The 14,786-nt window shown below is 47.3% G+C and overlaps 1 protein-coding gene across 2 annotated transcripts; it reads right to left on the reverse strand.

Moving 5' to 3' along the window:
- Window positions 1-9,833: 9,833 nt before the first annotated feature.
- On the reverse strand, window positions 9,834-14,561 carry LOC121306729 (CCN family member 1-like). 2 transcript variants are annotated; one of them, XM_041238626.1, is made up of 5 exons: window positions 13,864-14,561; window positions 12,422-12,635; window positions 11,822-12,154; window positions 11,317-11,519; window positions 9,834-11,190 (listed from the first exon to the last, which is right to left on the reverse strand). In XM_041238626.1, the coding sequence occupies exons 1-5, from the start codon at window positions 13,930-13,932 to the stop codon at window positions 10,885-10,887; spliced, it is 1,125 nt and encodes a 374-aa protein (XP_041094560.1). In that variant the 5' UTR covers window positions 13,933-14,561; the 3' UTR covers window positions 9,834-10,884. The 2 variants fall into 2 exon arrangements, with proteins under 2 accessions (XP_041094560.1, XP_041094561.1); XM_041238627.1 differs by lacking the exon at window positions 13,864-14,561 and adding an exon at window positions 12,899-13,482.
- Window positions 14,562-14,786: the final 225 nt, after the last annotated feature.

Below are 14,786 nucleotides of genomic sequence, written 5' to 3' on the forward strand. Positions count from 1 at the left end.
CACACATGCACACTCACGCACACGTACACACGCACACACATACCCCGTTATAGTTCAATAGTAAAGTTCTCAAGTGATGGGTTTCCCAGAATGAGTAGATTTCAGTCTTTGTTCCACTGAGATCAGTCTTTGTTGAGGGCCCTGGCGTTGCAAAACCAGCTCCACAGTCAAGCTGTTGAGAGATTGTATGCTGTACGGTGCTGATGTTTTCAAGTCATGAGTGGAGGATGTTTCGTTTTTGGAACTTTGGCACCACCTTGTGGTCAAAGAATGTTTATTAATTGTAAATGACTGGTTTTTAAAAAAGTAGCAAAGAAAAACAAAAACCAAAACAGGATTTCAAAGAAGACTGAAAAAACGTGTGCAAACACCAGAGCGCCAAAATGTTCATTCAAAACCTTGTTTTCATTGTTTTCATTTCTGTTTGCAGGAAACTTATAGCAAAAAAAATCACAACAGTTTGGTTAAAGCAAAACTTTTTGTGATCTTAACTTGACTTTATTTATTTTTTAACACTACCACACAGAGATAACAGAATGTATTAGAAAGGTCACAGTTCACAGAACAATGAAGAAGTGCGTCATCGACAGGGAGTCCCCAGTAGAGCCCGGTAAAGCCACAATGAAGGCTGCACATCATTTAGAATGCAATTAGGCAATCTGCTGCGGTCTCTGCCTATTTCCTGCCCTTTCCTTTGCCCCCCACGTTGGTGCTTGTTATTAATTTGGCAGGGGAGGGGGGGGGGGGGGGGGGGGGGTCAGGCAGGGCTGTTGTGCCCCTAGTCCAGGGGAGCAGGACCCTGCAGCTTGTTGCATGAGAAAGGATCGGCAGGGAGGATATAGCTGCTCCCTTCCTCAGAGGCACCTGTCGCGGGACAGGGACTTCAATCATTGCCCTCAACTGAGCGCAGCGTGACTCCGCTCTCATCTCATTTACCACCTCCCCCGCCCTCCTTACTGTTCCACCGGGACCCCCTCTGCACGCCCCCAGACCCCACACCCCTACCCCAGTCCAAAACTAGCCCTCGCTTAAACAGAGAAGCTGCAGGTTGTAAAAGGATTAACTAAAGTTCCAGTAGAGAAATATTGCAGATGAAGGGAGAGAGGGAGATGGGGAAGAGAAGAGGATGAGGGGGTGACATCCCTGTGTGTGAAGAAGGATAGCGGGAATTAGTCGCCTTGTTCATAAAGAGAAACGCGTGCCGTGCCCCCCCCGTGAGGGTTAAGGAATACCTTAGAGCTTTCAATTTGGGATTGATGGGGGCGGGGCTGCTGTTGGGGACAGGACTTGAAAGCAACTCATCTTACAGACACGTCACATTTCATATAACTAAATAGAACACGTATAAAACACATATACAATAGTTGTGTGATAGATGTATTTACTGGGACGCAAATGCTTTATGAATATAGTCCATTGTTACTTATTATAGATAGATTGATAGATAGATAGAGAGAGACAGACAGACAGACAGACAGACCAGCGTCTTGGCAGTACCATGATGGTACAGCATGGCCCCTAGCCTGCATCGCAAAGCAAACACAGAGGGGAGGGGAGATGAATTGTCATCCCCTTGATGGGCACACAGAGAGGAGCGGGCTGTCAGACCATGCTGTGTGATGGGAGATTCCCCCCCTCACAGAGAGACACTTTCACTGCCTGGCAGGCGGGGGGGCTTTCATCCCTGAGCCCCTTTGTTCTGCAGGGATTGATACTGTTCCACATGAGAGTATGTGCTGAGTGAAAGAGTGAGCGACAGAGATACCGAGAGAGCTCACGGTGTAGTGTGACACACACACGCACTGACACACACACACACACACACACACACACACACATGAATAAGGGCCCCCCTGTTTTTGTCTGTCTGAGGCATGGTGGGTATAGCTAACCGGGTTACTGTAACCCACTGCAGAGAGTCACCGCTGTGTGTCCTCAATTCAACTGGACGCTTCAGCTGCAGCGTGCTGGGGACAGTAACTTCAGAACGAATTAAAAACTCTGAGCTCGGCGTTTGAATCAGCCCTTAAACAACAGAGAAGGCGTGCGCTTGTGACTCTGTCTTAAACTGCTTTAATCTTCAAAGCCAGTAACTCACTTTTACATTGACAATTCCGAAAGCAAACATAACCAATAAACTGATTTAGGAGTAGACGCCACTGGGATCGGAACTCCCTGTGGTGCTGTTTGCCTCCAGCAGGATGCGCTCTTGGTCCTGGCGCTCCGTGTTAGTCATGCTTATCTTCCCTTTCTCATCAATTTCCACAGTGCTGTAAAAACAGACAATTTAAAACTACAATGCACAGAGGTCCTGAATGCATTATTAAAAGTATCAGTGTATGAAGACATTTTTATCACATGATTGCTGAATTGAAGTACAGGTAGTTTTTTTTTTCAGGATAACACTTTACATTAAGTGTCTAATTACTGTGACTTTACAAAGTTCACAGCTCAGTAGTTACTAAGCATATACACGCGTACTCACGCCGGGTTCGCTTGTTCTGGAGTTGAGCTCCCTCTGTGTTCGCGTTGGTGTCCAAGGAGACGTGTTCTCGCTGCCTGCGCTCTGAAAATATCATCACGGCGTTCACGGGTCAGAGTAGCTCAGTTATCAGTTTCAGATAATGAAAACAAACAAACAAACCTGTAAATGTTTTCATAGATAAAATGGACACATCAAGGGCCTCTGTTGTCAAGCTGTCGCCCCTAACTGCTTTGCATATTGTGCTCTTAGCGCACCTGTGCGCGGAATTAACTGGAAACGTATCCCATCAACACAGCTGCCTTGCGGTATAAAACTACACGCTTACCTGATACTGAATGTAGCACAGGCAGTAAAATATGATTTGATCACAAATTCCATCTCGAAAATATATCAAGTATGTGTCAGCGCAGTTTTCTATACCAGTGTTTGATACTGCTGTGACACCGACGCAATGTCAAGTTCCGAAAAAATTACCTCAGTGCGCCATTCTACCATCGCTCTGTAGAGAACCACGGGGAGGGCTATTGGGTCACTTACCCTCTTCATGGCTCCACACTTCCACATCCAAATAATCATCCTGCGTGTCTAAAAAAAACAGAGAAATACATACATACATACACACACACACACATCAGGGATGAAAATAAGCCTCCTATTGCATAACAGTTTAATTAGCCACAGTGTACAGGTAACAAGCCCAGGTGTGTCTATTTATAGTAAAACCAGGAATGGATCAAACTGCTTTCCAGTGGGAGTCTTATTTCCATTCCTGATTGATGCATACACATCATTGTGAATACATCAATACACACTATGCTCAAGGCCCTACTTCTTGAAAAACAGCATATTTGATACAACTGAAACTCCCCATCGCTTAGTTAGAGTCTCGGTTTCTCCGTGGTCTGGATTTATTCATTGGCGCACACATTGATCACAAACTCATATAAAACCTGCTCCCGGTGGGACTGTGAACCACACTGGGGATATCAGATTACGAGGAAACAGCCTCACCTGGGCGGACGCTGTGAATCACTCTAGAAGGGAGCAAGTTCTATCTGACGGAGGGTTAACACACATCACCTAGCTGGGAGGATTGCTATTGTTACCTGCAGTGCTTTCAGACAGCTCCGGGAGAGCCCACAGGCAGACCAGCAGCAGCGTGAGCAGGGAGCCCGCGTTCATCATCGGAGAGACAGAGAGACAGTGCAAGCCAGCCAGGCTTCCCGGGAATGACGGCTGTCAGGTGATAACACTGCGCCTGCCCTGAATAAGAACCTGTTATCTCACTGATGTCATTTGTAGATGACTAATGGTAACGCAATGGTCTGATCCACTACACGTCGCAGTGCCAGTGCACCCTATCAGCGCCAGACAGGGTGCTGCTGTATCAGGCCCACAGCGCACTCTCTGTTCCAAGTCCAGTGTATTTCCTGCTGCTTGTTCTGACAAGGTGTGTGCTGCATATTTCCCAGTGGAGCTGTATGTGCTCTTTCATCCCTTCAGCCTCTGCATGTGTAACTGAACCATGGTCCTTTTTCTGTCCCATTTCAACTCCCCCACCCCACCCCCAAGTGCATTCTGGGAAGTGTAGTCCTGGGTTCTGGCTACCGGGGTCACAATCCCGTGTAGTGCGAAACCACGTACCTCAGGGGTCGACACACTTTGACCCGGGTTGAGGGAGGTAAAACGCAGCCAGGTTTCACTTCAGCAGTCCTGGGTAGGTGTTGGGGATGCAGTGCAATGTTATGTGGCTCCTCCTGTGTTTAATTAGCTCCTTCTCTACCTGTGCCCAGGTGTGCCGGACTGCCAGAGACCTGCAGTCAATGTTGTTGAAGTTTTTATTGCCGCTTGCTGCCTGTTTTGCCCTGAGAAATAAATAAACACTTATTTTAACCAGCAGCAGGTCTCAGCAGTGGTTTGTTTTGTGATCCCCAGATCCTTAAAGCCATTGCCCATCGAATAAACCTGCATGCATTGCAGCAGAACCAGTGACACTCACTAAGAATTACTACTTCCTTAGTATTGCTACTTTTGAAAGACTACAAGTACCAGAATGCAGTGTGATGTGAGTCTACATTCCCAAAAAGGGGCTATAAAAAAACAGCACAGTTCCAGTTTTCAGACACAAGAGGTCACTAATTCCACAGGGAGTCAGCTGTCCGGTTTGCAGCATATGGTTTATTCAAGGGTACAGTATCTTGTAAAATTGAAATCCATTCTGAAAGTAGTTCCTGTGTCTGGTCTCAGCAGATGTCAGCCTGAGCCCTCTGCTGTGATCCCGCAGCAGCCTTTCATTAGTTCTTTAGCTCGTAATCGTTTCTTTAACTTTCTGCTTTGTGAATTGAGTCAGGCAGGTGGTGAGAACACCTCCCTCATGACCAGGACCCCTCTTACCCTAGACCTTTGCCAATTAAGAGCCTGGCAGTGGTAGAATTCAACACATTGAATGCAATCCCATTGCTCACAGAGCCCCCCTCCTGTTCCACTTTCTCTCTCTGCCCCCTAGCCCCCTCTACCAGCCCTGGCGTTTCCGAAACATGTCCACTTCTGCCATAGACCCCGTGCCGAAACTCACAGCTCCCCGCGAGGCCTGGTTCTGAGGGGGGCTTCCTGTCTCGTTTCACAGCCAATGTCAACTCTGAGAGATGGGTGGGGCGGAGAGTGAGAGAGGACACGGCCTCACGCTGAATCTACACCTCTTCACAGGATCAGAGCCCTGCTCCCACCCAGCCTTCCCAGAATGTCTCTCTGTGGAGCGGAGACACGGGGGGGGGGGGGGGGGGGGGGTTTGCACAAACAGACAACTTTTTTTCCCGGCAGGTAACTGGGGCTTCCCAGAATCCCGAGTCGCCACGGGAAACCTGGCTGGAGGGGGCAACAATTCCGAAGAACTCAAAAAACAGCCTCCTTGCTCAGACAGCAAACAGAGGGCCCACATTCTCAGCGTGGAAAGAATTGTAAAAACTTTGTGTAAATATATAACAGTGGGAGTAGCTGCATGTCTGCTGACGATGGTGACAGATGGCAGGCCCGTCTCCATGGTGACCGTGAAACACTTCATGTGCTCTCTCCAGCCCAGGCCTCAGCCAGTGTCAGAGTTCTGTACTACGAGGGAAATGTGAGCAAAGGGGGCAGCTACAGCGCTATAAGGTTTCCGTTGGTATTCGGTTCCCACATGCTGTTACGATGGAACACACTGCTGGGGATCCACCCAGCATTATCATGCCAGTGCTCCCCCGTCAGGACCCCTGTGCAGTGTCTGAATCATCAAGGTTTTGCCATGGCTGTAATGCTGTGAAGGCTTTTCTTCTTGTATTACTCCATCTGCTCACGGAGGTCGCTCAGATGGAGTTTTTCAGGGTAACACACTGAAATGACTCCAGCATCCAATAGGGTTAGCAAAGCTATTGTGTTATAACGGACGTTTCTCTGGCCATTCGTTAGCATCTACATTTTGGAGCCGTTTGGAGTCAGGATGCTAAGAAAACTCCAGTGATGTCATACAAGTGCACATGGAACACCAGAGTGTAATCACTCTTAAAAACAGATGGCTGCTTATTCAAGGTGGCTTGTGTGTTGAGTGCTGTAACTGGCAGTAGCAGGTGGACTTAGTTTAAATGTTACTGAACACAAAAATACAGATTCCCTTAGGGAAAACAATCATGCCATACTGTGAGCAATTTCTGGAAAGAGCTGGCCTGTGAATGCTCGTGCATACCAGAGAAGTCACAGCTGATTGGTTTTCCAGGGAACCAATCAACTACAGCATGACTGTGCAGCCCAGAGTCTCATACGGGCAAAGAGAGCACTTCAGGGCTGGGAACTTTCTTCTTCTGGAAAAACAAATTGAAAAAATCATCAAAGCCCCTGCCTCAAACAGCCCCTAATTACCCTGCTGAACAAACAAGACACTTCTTCCTTTTTCCTGTTTTCAAAAGGCAGCAGGGAGAGCGGGAGACTTTCAGATTCATTGAAGTCACTGAATGCAATAGGAGGCTGTGTTGCTCAGTGTGATACAGCAGGCGTGGGAATGTCAGGGTGCAGCTTTGCCGAAGCTCCTGCTAGCAGCTTCATGCAGAGCGATAGCACTGCCACATCCACTGGTGTAGCTGCTGCTGCCACATGGGGTAAAAGAAGGAGAAACGACATTTCTGTGAAACTAAATATTCATGTCAAGTGATTGCTGAACACGTCCCTCATTCGATGCCTCCTCTCTATAGCATTGCACTTGAACCTCAGAGAGGCGACGAGCAACCCTTCTATTGGAAGAACGGGCAACAAATAAAAGCCTTTATATTATTATAAAATATAATACTATTACAACCAAGCTGGTACTTTGGCTGGCTTGGGTGAGGCTGGACAGCTGTACAGGCAGATGTGCAAAGAGGATATGTAATGATTTCCGATGTGCCCTTTCCTCTCTCGCTCTCACACACACACACACACACACACACACACATTTTTTTTTTAAATCTTACTAGACCAGCATATCTCTGTCATTTTACTTGGAGGGTAAAATTGACCCCACCCCCTCTGTCATTAACCAACTAGCTGCTTCTCCTCTTGACTGACATGCTTTCAGCCAGTTGCATGTTTCGACAAAGTGTAACGGATTTCTTGAGAGCAGGGCAAGGAAGCTGAGAGATTTCTTCTGCCTAAGGCAGTACCAGCCATGCAGTTTTAAAATAAAAATACATGTGAGCTCTGAAAAATGTACATTCCAGCCCTGTGTTACTAAGAAGGGCAAACCAGGTAAGGTTTCCAGAAGGATTCAGTGAGATAGGGTCTCTTCCGTGACTGGCGTAGCAACTGATCATGGGGTGGGGGGCGCTGGGAATACAGCTTCCCTGTGTCCTAGGATGAATAAGCAGCTGTGGTCCTGGAGCAGGGGGGATCGGATTCTCTGGATGCTTGGCTGGGCTGGTTGGCCTGTCCCCTGGCTGGCTGGGGCTGGGGGGGCCGTGGGCTCTGAGACAGGGGCGATGTGTGGAATTTGACAGGCTGGTGAAATGTTTGCTGTGCAGATTCTCTGAAGACTGGGAGTGTTTATAAGGAAGAGGGAACCTGAACTTGCAGTAAACCTTTCCCGGGACAGCAGAAAAAACACCCGGAAATACCAGAGCCCGGCTCCCCCCCCATCTCCTCTCCTCTCCTCTCCCCCACTCACCACCTCTATGTGGCTCCATACCTGTTTTTATATGGTACAGAGGCACCTCCAGCCATGCTCTGAAGATATCATTCTGTCTATTAGATTAGAACACCAGACTTCTCCGTCGTCTGCAAATTTAACGGAACAGGGTTTCTTTTTTTTTTTTTGCACATCAGAGGAATTTTCAGATTATTGGAACAATCCGATTCTGAAAATGCACCAAACATTCCATTCCTATGGTAACTGAATGGAATGCTGAAAAGTGATGTAACAGCAGCCGAAGTGACACAAATGACCTCCAGTAGGTGGAAATGACAGCTCTATGTACCATAGCCCAATGTAATTGTGAACATAGGGCTGATTGTTTTATGGGGGGGGAGGGGTGTACATGTATTTTATTAATTATATTAATGTGGCTATTTCATGCCCAATATATCTAAAATACTGAAAAAAAGTTGTTTTGGACATATATTGTGTATGGCATCCTTATAGAGGTCCTCATGCATCTGCGTCTTCCTTCTGTGCCCATGTAAAGACTCACTGTGTTCGGGTGTTGAGAGCAGTTTGTAGGCACATGGTTAAAGGATAGTAAATTCCACGTGGCTGGAGGATGATTTGAGGCTTTTGAAATAAAGGAGTCAAGGACAAGTGTTTAGTTTAATATCTATCTATATAAAAACAAACTTTTATTAATGCTGACCGACATTCAGGAAATATATTAACAAAATAGAAGTCTTAAATATACAAACAAAATCATCTTTACAATACGAGAGGGCCTCAAACAGGCCGCTGAGCTCGCCTCAAGAATGAAGCAGTGTCTAAATATATCACTCCACCAGCGTGAAGTCTGTACACACGCACACGCACACGCACACGCACACAGAGTCACTCCACCAGTGTGAAGTCACGCACACACCACCAGTGTGAAGTCTGTACACACGCACACACATACACAGAGTCAAGCGTGAAGTCTGTACACACGCACACACACACACACACGCACACACATACACAGAGTCACTCCACCAGCGTGAAGTCTGTACACACGCACACACACACACAGAGTCACTCCACCAGCATGAAGTCTGTACACACACACACACACACACACACACACACACACAGAGTCGTGTGTGTCGTGCATGAAGTCTGTACACACACACTGTATGTGTGTCAGTCTCACAACACACACACACACACACACACACATACACAGAGTCACTCCACCAGCATGAAGTCTGTACACACGCACACACACACACACAGAGTCACTCCACCAGTGTGAAGTCTGTACACACGCACACACACACACATGCACACACACACATGCACACGCACACGCACACGCTCACAAGCTTGCATACATACAGATGTCTGCTCGTTAACTTTGCTGATTTTTAAAGATCACTTCCTTTAAGGCAGGAGGCCCCTGGAATAATGTGGCGTTGTTCAGTAGAAAACTAGCCCTACCTTCATTGAAAATCATCGCTTCAATAATAACCAAGCATCGCTTCAATTATACCCAAGCATCGCTTCAATAATACCCAAGCATCGCTTCAATTATACCCAAGCATCGCTTCAATAATACCCAAGCATCGCTTCAATAATACCCAAGCATCGCTTCAATAATACCCAAGCATCGCTTCAATAATACCCAAGCATCGCTTCAATTATACCCAAGCATCGCTTCAATAATACCCAAGCATCGCTTCAATTATACCCAAGCATACCCCCAAGCATCGCTTCAATAATACCCAAGCATCGCTTCAATTATACCCAAGCATCGCTTCAATAATACCCAAGCATCGCTTCAATAATACCCAAGCATCGCTTCAATAATACCCAAGCATCGCTTCAATAATACCCAAGCATCGCTTCAATAATACCCAAGCATCGCTTCAATAATACCCAAGCATCGCTTCAATTATACCCAAGCATCGCTTCAATAATACCCAAGCATCGCTTCAATAATACCCAAGCATCGCTTCAATAATACCCAAGCATCGCTTCAATAATACCCAAGCATCGCTTCAATAATACCCAAGCATCGCTTCAATAATACCCAAGCATCGCTTCAATAATACCCAAGCATCGCTTCAATCCCAAGCATTTCAATAATACCCAAGCATCGCTTCAATAATACCCAAGCATCGCTTCAATACCCAAGCATCGCTTCAATAATACCCAAGCATAATTATACCCAAGCATCGCTTCAATAATACCCAAGCATCGCTTCAATTATACCCAAGCATCGCTTCAATAATACCCAAGCATCGCTTCAATAATACCCAAGCATCGCTTCAATAATACCCAAGCATCGCTTCAATAATACCCAAGCATCTCTTCAATAATACCCAAGCATCGATGTAATAATACCCAAGCATTGCTTTAATACCCAAACATCATAATGTAATGCATTGAGTTTGATCATGTCTACTAAACCAACCAGTAAACCATTCAGTCATTCTAAATTAGGATCCAATCAGGAACCTTTGTCTGTTGTATTGTCCCGGTCCTGGCAAACTTGAGACCCAATCCGGAGCCACGTCACCTACGCGAGGAAACGGGGACTGGAGAAGCTGGCTGACCTTTAACCGCTGAGTCCTTGGGGTTGTTTAATATACAGTAAGCTCATTACAACCCAGGTGGCCATCGTCTCTACGACCATAACCCAGTCAACAAAGACAAACACAGACGTGTGTGCCAGGTTCAAGGGTCCTCCCAGTCCCACGTCAGAGGAAAGTTATGTCCAGGAAGAGTTATCAATTTCCTTTGGCCTTGTTTTTATCCAACAGGTGTAGGAAACTGCGTCAGTGTCGGTTCTGAGATGCAGATTGCTGCCTTTATCTGGAAACAGTGAGACTTGTGAGCTCTCGCTGCCAGAAGGTTTAGGGGTTTTCAACGGATAGTTTTGCAGGTTGGGGATTCACTTCTGAATGGAAATGTCAAGTACTTCCCCGACAGATGAGTGGCTGGGACTTTAAGATCAAGAGAGATTAGCCCCATTATTTTCTTTGGGGGGGAGGCGCCACTTCTCTCCTGGAAAGCTGTTAGGGCAAAGACCAGCCCTTGTAAAATAAAGTCCTCTTTTAAAAAAGGGTAGCTTCTTCTTTGAAAGAAAGTCATGCATTAGTCTTCCGTGATGAAGACAATGTGCCCGGTCCCGGGTACGTGAACTCTGCAGGACTGGAGGAGGGATGGGAGCGGTTGATTATAACCGAAGGAAGGCTTCGGACGCAGAGCCCCTGCCTCACTGGGTGAAGGTGTGGATGTCGTTGTGGAGGCTGAAGGAAGGCAGGGAGCCAGCCTGGCTGTCACGGTCACAGTCGGGTCGGCAGCGGCAGCGCTGGATCACCATGACGCTGCGCGTGAAGCTCTCTCCGTCGGGGCAGTGGAAGCGCAGACTCGCCGTGCGGGTCAGGGAGGGGGAGCAGCATCGCCCGTCAGAGCAGGAGCCACAGGAGCGCGGCCGGTACCGGCGAGACGTGGCGCAGCCCGCGAAGGAGATCTGCACGGGTTCCCGCGGACGAACCGTCTTCTGGCACTTCTTACCCTTCTGAAACGCAAACAGAAGGACAGCATGCTAGTCACTCTCACCATCATTACCCATTAACATATTAACACATTTTAAAGTGACCTAATCCTCATAAAACATTTCTTGGCTGTATGATGGCTGTCTTACCTTGAGGTTGGGGGTGGACGTGAACTCACAGGCTCTGATCTGGCACAGGCGCGTTTCTCGGGTCAGGCGGCACGATGGGTTGGTGTTGGTGACACGGCTCGAGATTCCCATCCCGCACGTTTTGGAGCAGTCCGACCAATCAGTGGTCTGGACCAGGCAACTGGTGATGACCGGCATGCTGGACTGGGGAGGTGATTTCCAGTCTGATGGGGAAGAAGAGAGAGGAGAGAGAGAGAGTGAGTGAGATACTAAACCAGGACAGGGACTATTGAAATGAAGTCTGGAGAGAGAGAGTGAGCGAGAGGGAGGGGGAGAGAGAGAGAGATGGAGAGACAGTGTAAAACATTGTCATTATCATAGAGTTCAGTGTAAATTACCATCTAAATAAATGTAATTAACAGGCATTTTAAAGCATTATCATTTTTTCATATTGATCTAAGTAACCCCCTAACTCCTCCAGCAGAATAAGAACCCAGTAGCTCAACGCTGCACCCCTCCTCCCTACCCGGGTATGCTGGCACTGTGTTGCCCTGCGGGGCTGCCAGCAGCTCGTTGCTGGTGAGCGGTTCTGGCTCTGGCGACCCCTGGCTGTCCCCGGAGTCCTCGCGAATGTGATTGCTGTCGTCACAGAGCCACTCTTCACAGCAGCGACCCGGCGCCTTGACCAGCCGTGGGTTGGGGCAGTCCCAGACCGGCAGCGGCACCTCCTGGGGGCACAGGGGCATGCAGCCCACCACCCCGTCCATGCAGCTGCACTGGTGCTTGCAGTTGGGCTGGAAGTCCTCGCCGTGCTGGTAGACCCGGCCATTAAACTCGCAGGGACGGCCGTCTGCCTTCGCTGCCGGGTTTGGGAAAGAACAGCAGTGTTACACATCCAGTCATAAAGACAGGATCAGGCTTGCAATAACCCAGAGACATGGTATCACTCAGGTTATCACCAGTTAGAGATCCTGATTAGAAATAGAGGGCCCTGTGTTCCACTCTGCTGTGATTAGAATTTACTTTTGCAATATCACAATGCACTTTCCTAAATATATACTGTGAACAGTGCCCTACGCTAGGGAGGGTGCAAGCTTTTATCTCACGCTAACGTTGAGCTGGTTACCTCTGCAGAGCCCCCTGTGAGCTCCGCTCCCCGCTCCGAAGTCACAGTGAAGCCCCTTGATGTGGTCGCAGGGCTGGGTCACACTGCAGTCCTGATTGAACTGCCGGGCGCACACCCTGCAGCAGCCACACGAGTCCATGACCAGGCTGACACCCGGGGGGCAGGAGGGAGGCGAGGGGGGGCAGGAGCACGCCAGCGGGCAGCTGCTCTCCACCTGCAGGGGGGAAAGAAGAGAGTCGATTACGCCATCCCATGAGACACTTTGCAGCAGCAAAAAAAAACCACAAAAAACATGACAATTGCGTGCAATGAGTTAATCACGTGTTTCTCTATGTCATTCTCACTCAAAATGCAAGGATAGCAGTGCACATAATTCAAATGAAATCAAGTTAGACAAAAGTGGACTTTTGTCCTTCATTGATGAATGAACTGAATTAAAAGACATGCTGCAGACAGATATTACTGGATTAGGCTCACGTTTTACTTCAGGCAATGCTGCCTCTATAGCAGATCATTGCTAGAAGAGCTCTTCTGGGTGCAATCCCAGTTGTTGTTCTTCCTTGACTCCTGGGTGACTCTCATCCTTTTATGGTGTGTCTTAATAAGAGTGTGGAGACCAGGATGTGCTGGCATTCCATCTGTCCAGCTGATAGGCAGGTGGGCACGAGCCAAGAATGTTTCTAGCGCTGTTCGATGGTAAAGCTATTGCATGAGAAAGCACTGCCAGGGGTGTGGTAACAACATGGCAATCAAAGCATTAAAAGCCCATAATATTTATCGTAACCTCGCTGTTGTAAAGCTTTATGAGGTCAACGGCTGGCAGCCAGAGGGTAAACCAATAGCGAGTCTCAGTGCATTAACCCTTTAGTGACCGACTTAACAGCAATACAAAGCTAGCGCTTGTGAGACTTCCGTCATTTCATGTCAATTCAGCAGCCACAGGATTCTTCCCACTATAGCCTACACTGCTGCCTCTTTCCACTGAGTTTAATAAAAGCAGAGCAGGCTTGTCAGAGCCATTGCTCAAGTGTAAAGGAGCGCTGCTGTAGCTTCACTGCAGTGCAAGCCTCAGCGGGTCTCCTGGTCTCAAAGCAAATCTGATTCCAAACCCAACGCAGCTCCGCTATAACTACAGTGGAAATGAATCCCTGCACCGCATTCCAAAGCAATGCTGCTTTATTACTGCAAACATGAGTTCAGAGTTTGAAGCAAAACTGATTATTTTATAAGAAGGTGGAGAGACAGAGAGGAGGGGAGCAAAGCTAGCGAGTCAGATTGAGTTTTCTGTAAACCTTTTGGAACTGTTTTTAAAAGAAGCACATCAGTAGAGAAGCTTTCTAAAAGAAGTAAGCAGAGATGTTTTTGCAGTGGAGCAAAAGCTTAGTAAATGTAGTCTAATATACCGAATATGAATTGTTAGGTCATTATAGTTATTCTCTTACCAGCAGTATAGCACAGGTCAGGGTTATCGAAACCAGCAGGCTTGCACACTCCATAGTTCTCAAAAACATTAAAAAATATATATGCAAAATTGTACTGAAAAAAAAAAAATATATATATATATATATTTCTCTATATCTCTAGTAAAGAGTCCAGTGCAGCTCAGTGATGATGCCTGTCTCCAATTGCCCTGTGAAGGGGTGTCTGGGGTGCACTGAGTTGTACACCAGTCTGTCACTCACTCACTCACACAGCTTCATTGAGAAATTTCACAGCAGCTCCCAGCTTTATAGAGCCTGTGTGCCGGCCCCCTGTGACATCACAAAGCCCCATGAGATTGGACACTGGAGAATGTATTACACTGAGAGAGTGACGAGACCTCAAGCTCAGGGCTAGGCTCTGTGTTTTTAAACCAGCCCCTAGACACGCAACTTAATAAACACCGTGTCTGCATAAACCCCTATTGGAGTGTGTCTGCTGTATTACCAAAGCATTGCAGCATTTCATTTAGGCAGGTAGGATCATGCAGTATCTGCAGTTAGGCACTAAACTATTGGCCTCATACCTCCATTTGTGGTTAAAGGAGACGCATTCACGGAATTGTGAACACAGAGCCAGGCAGGAGCTGTGTGCATGGACAAGGAGAACTGACAACTGAAAAACGAGAATTGAGAACTGATAATTTAGAACTGAGAATTGAGAATTGAGAACAGAAAATTGAACATTGAGAACTCAGAACTGAGAACTGTGAATTGAGAATTGAGAACTGAAAACTGAGAATTGAGAACTGAGAACTGAGAACTGAGAACTGATAATTTAGAACTGAATACTGAGAATTGAGAACTGAGAATTTAGAATTGAGAACTGAGAATTGAGAACTGAGGACTGTAACTCGTGCCCCACCTGTTGAGTCAGATGAACTCCA

This window comes from Polyodon spathula, chromosome 49 (genome assembly GCF_017654505.1).
Source record: "Polyodon spathula isolate WHYD16114869_AA chromosome 49, ASM1765450v1, whole genome shotgun sequence".
Taxonomy (NCBI): domain Eukaryota; kingdom Metazoa; phylum Chordata; class Actinopteri; order Acipenseriformes; family Polyodontidae; genus Polyodon; species Polyodon spathula.

Excerpts from the sequence above, each read along its gene's own strand:
- LOC121306729 (XM_041238626.1), bottom strand. The coding sequence starts at position 13,932 with ATGTTTTTGAGAACTATGGAGTGTGCAAGCCTGCTGGTTTCGATAACC. Across the intron at positions 12,636-13,863 it reads TGACCTGTGCTATACTGCTG|GTGGAGAGCAGCTGCCCGCT; the intron begins GTAAGAGAATAA and ends TCCCCCCTGCAG. Across the intron at positions 11,191-11,316 it reads CGTCCACCCCCAACCTCAAG|AAGGGTAAGAAGTGCCAGAA; the intron begins GTAAGACAGCCA and ends TTTGCGTTTCAG.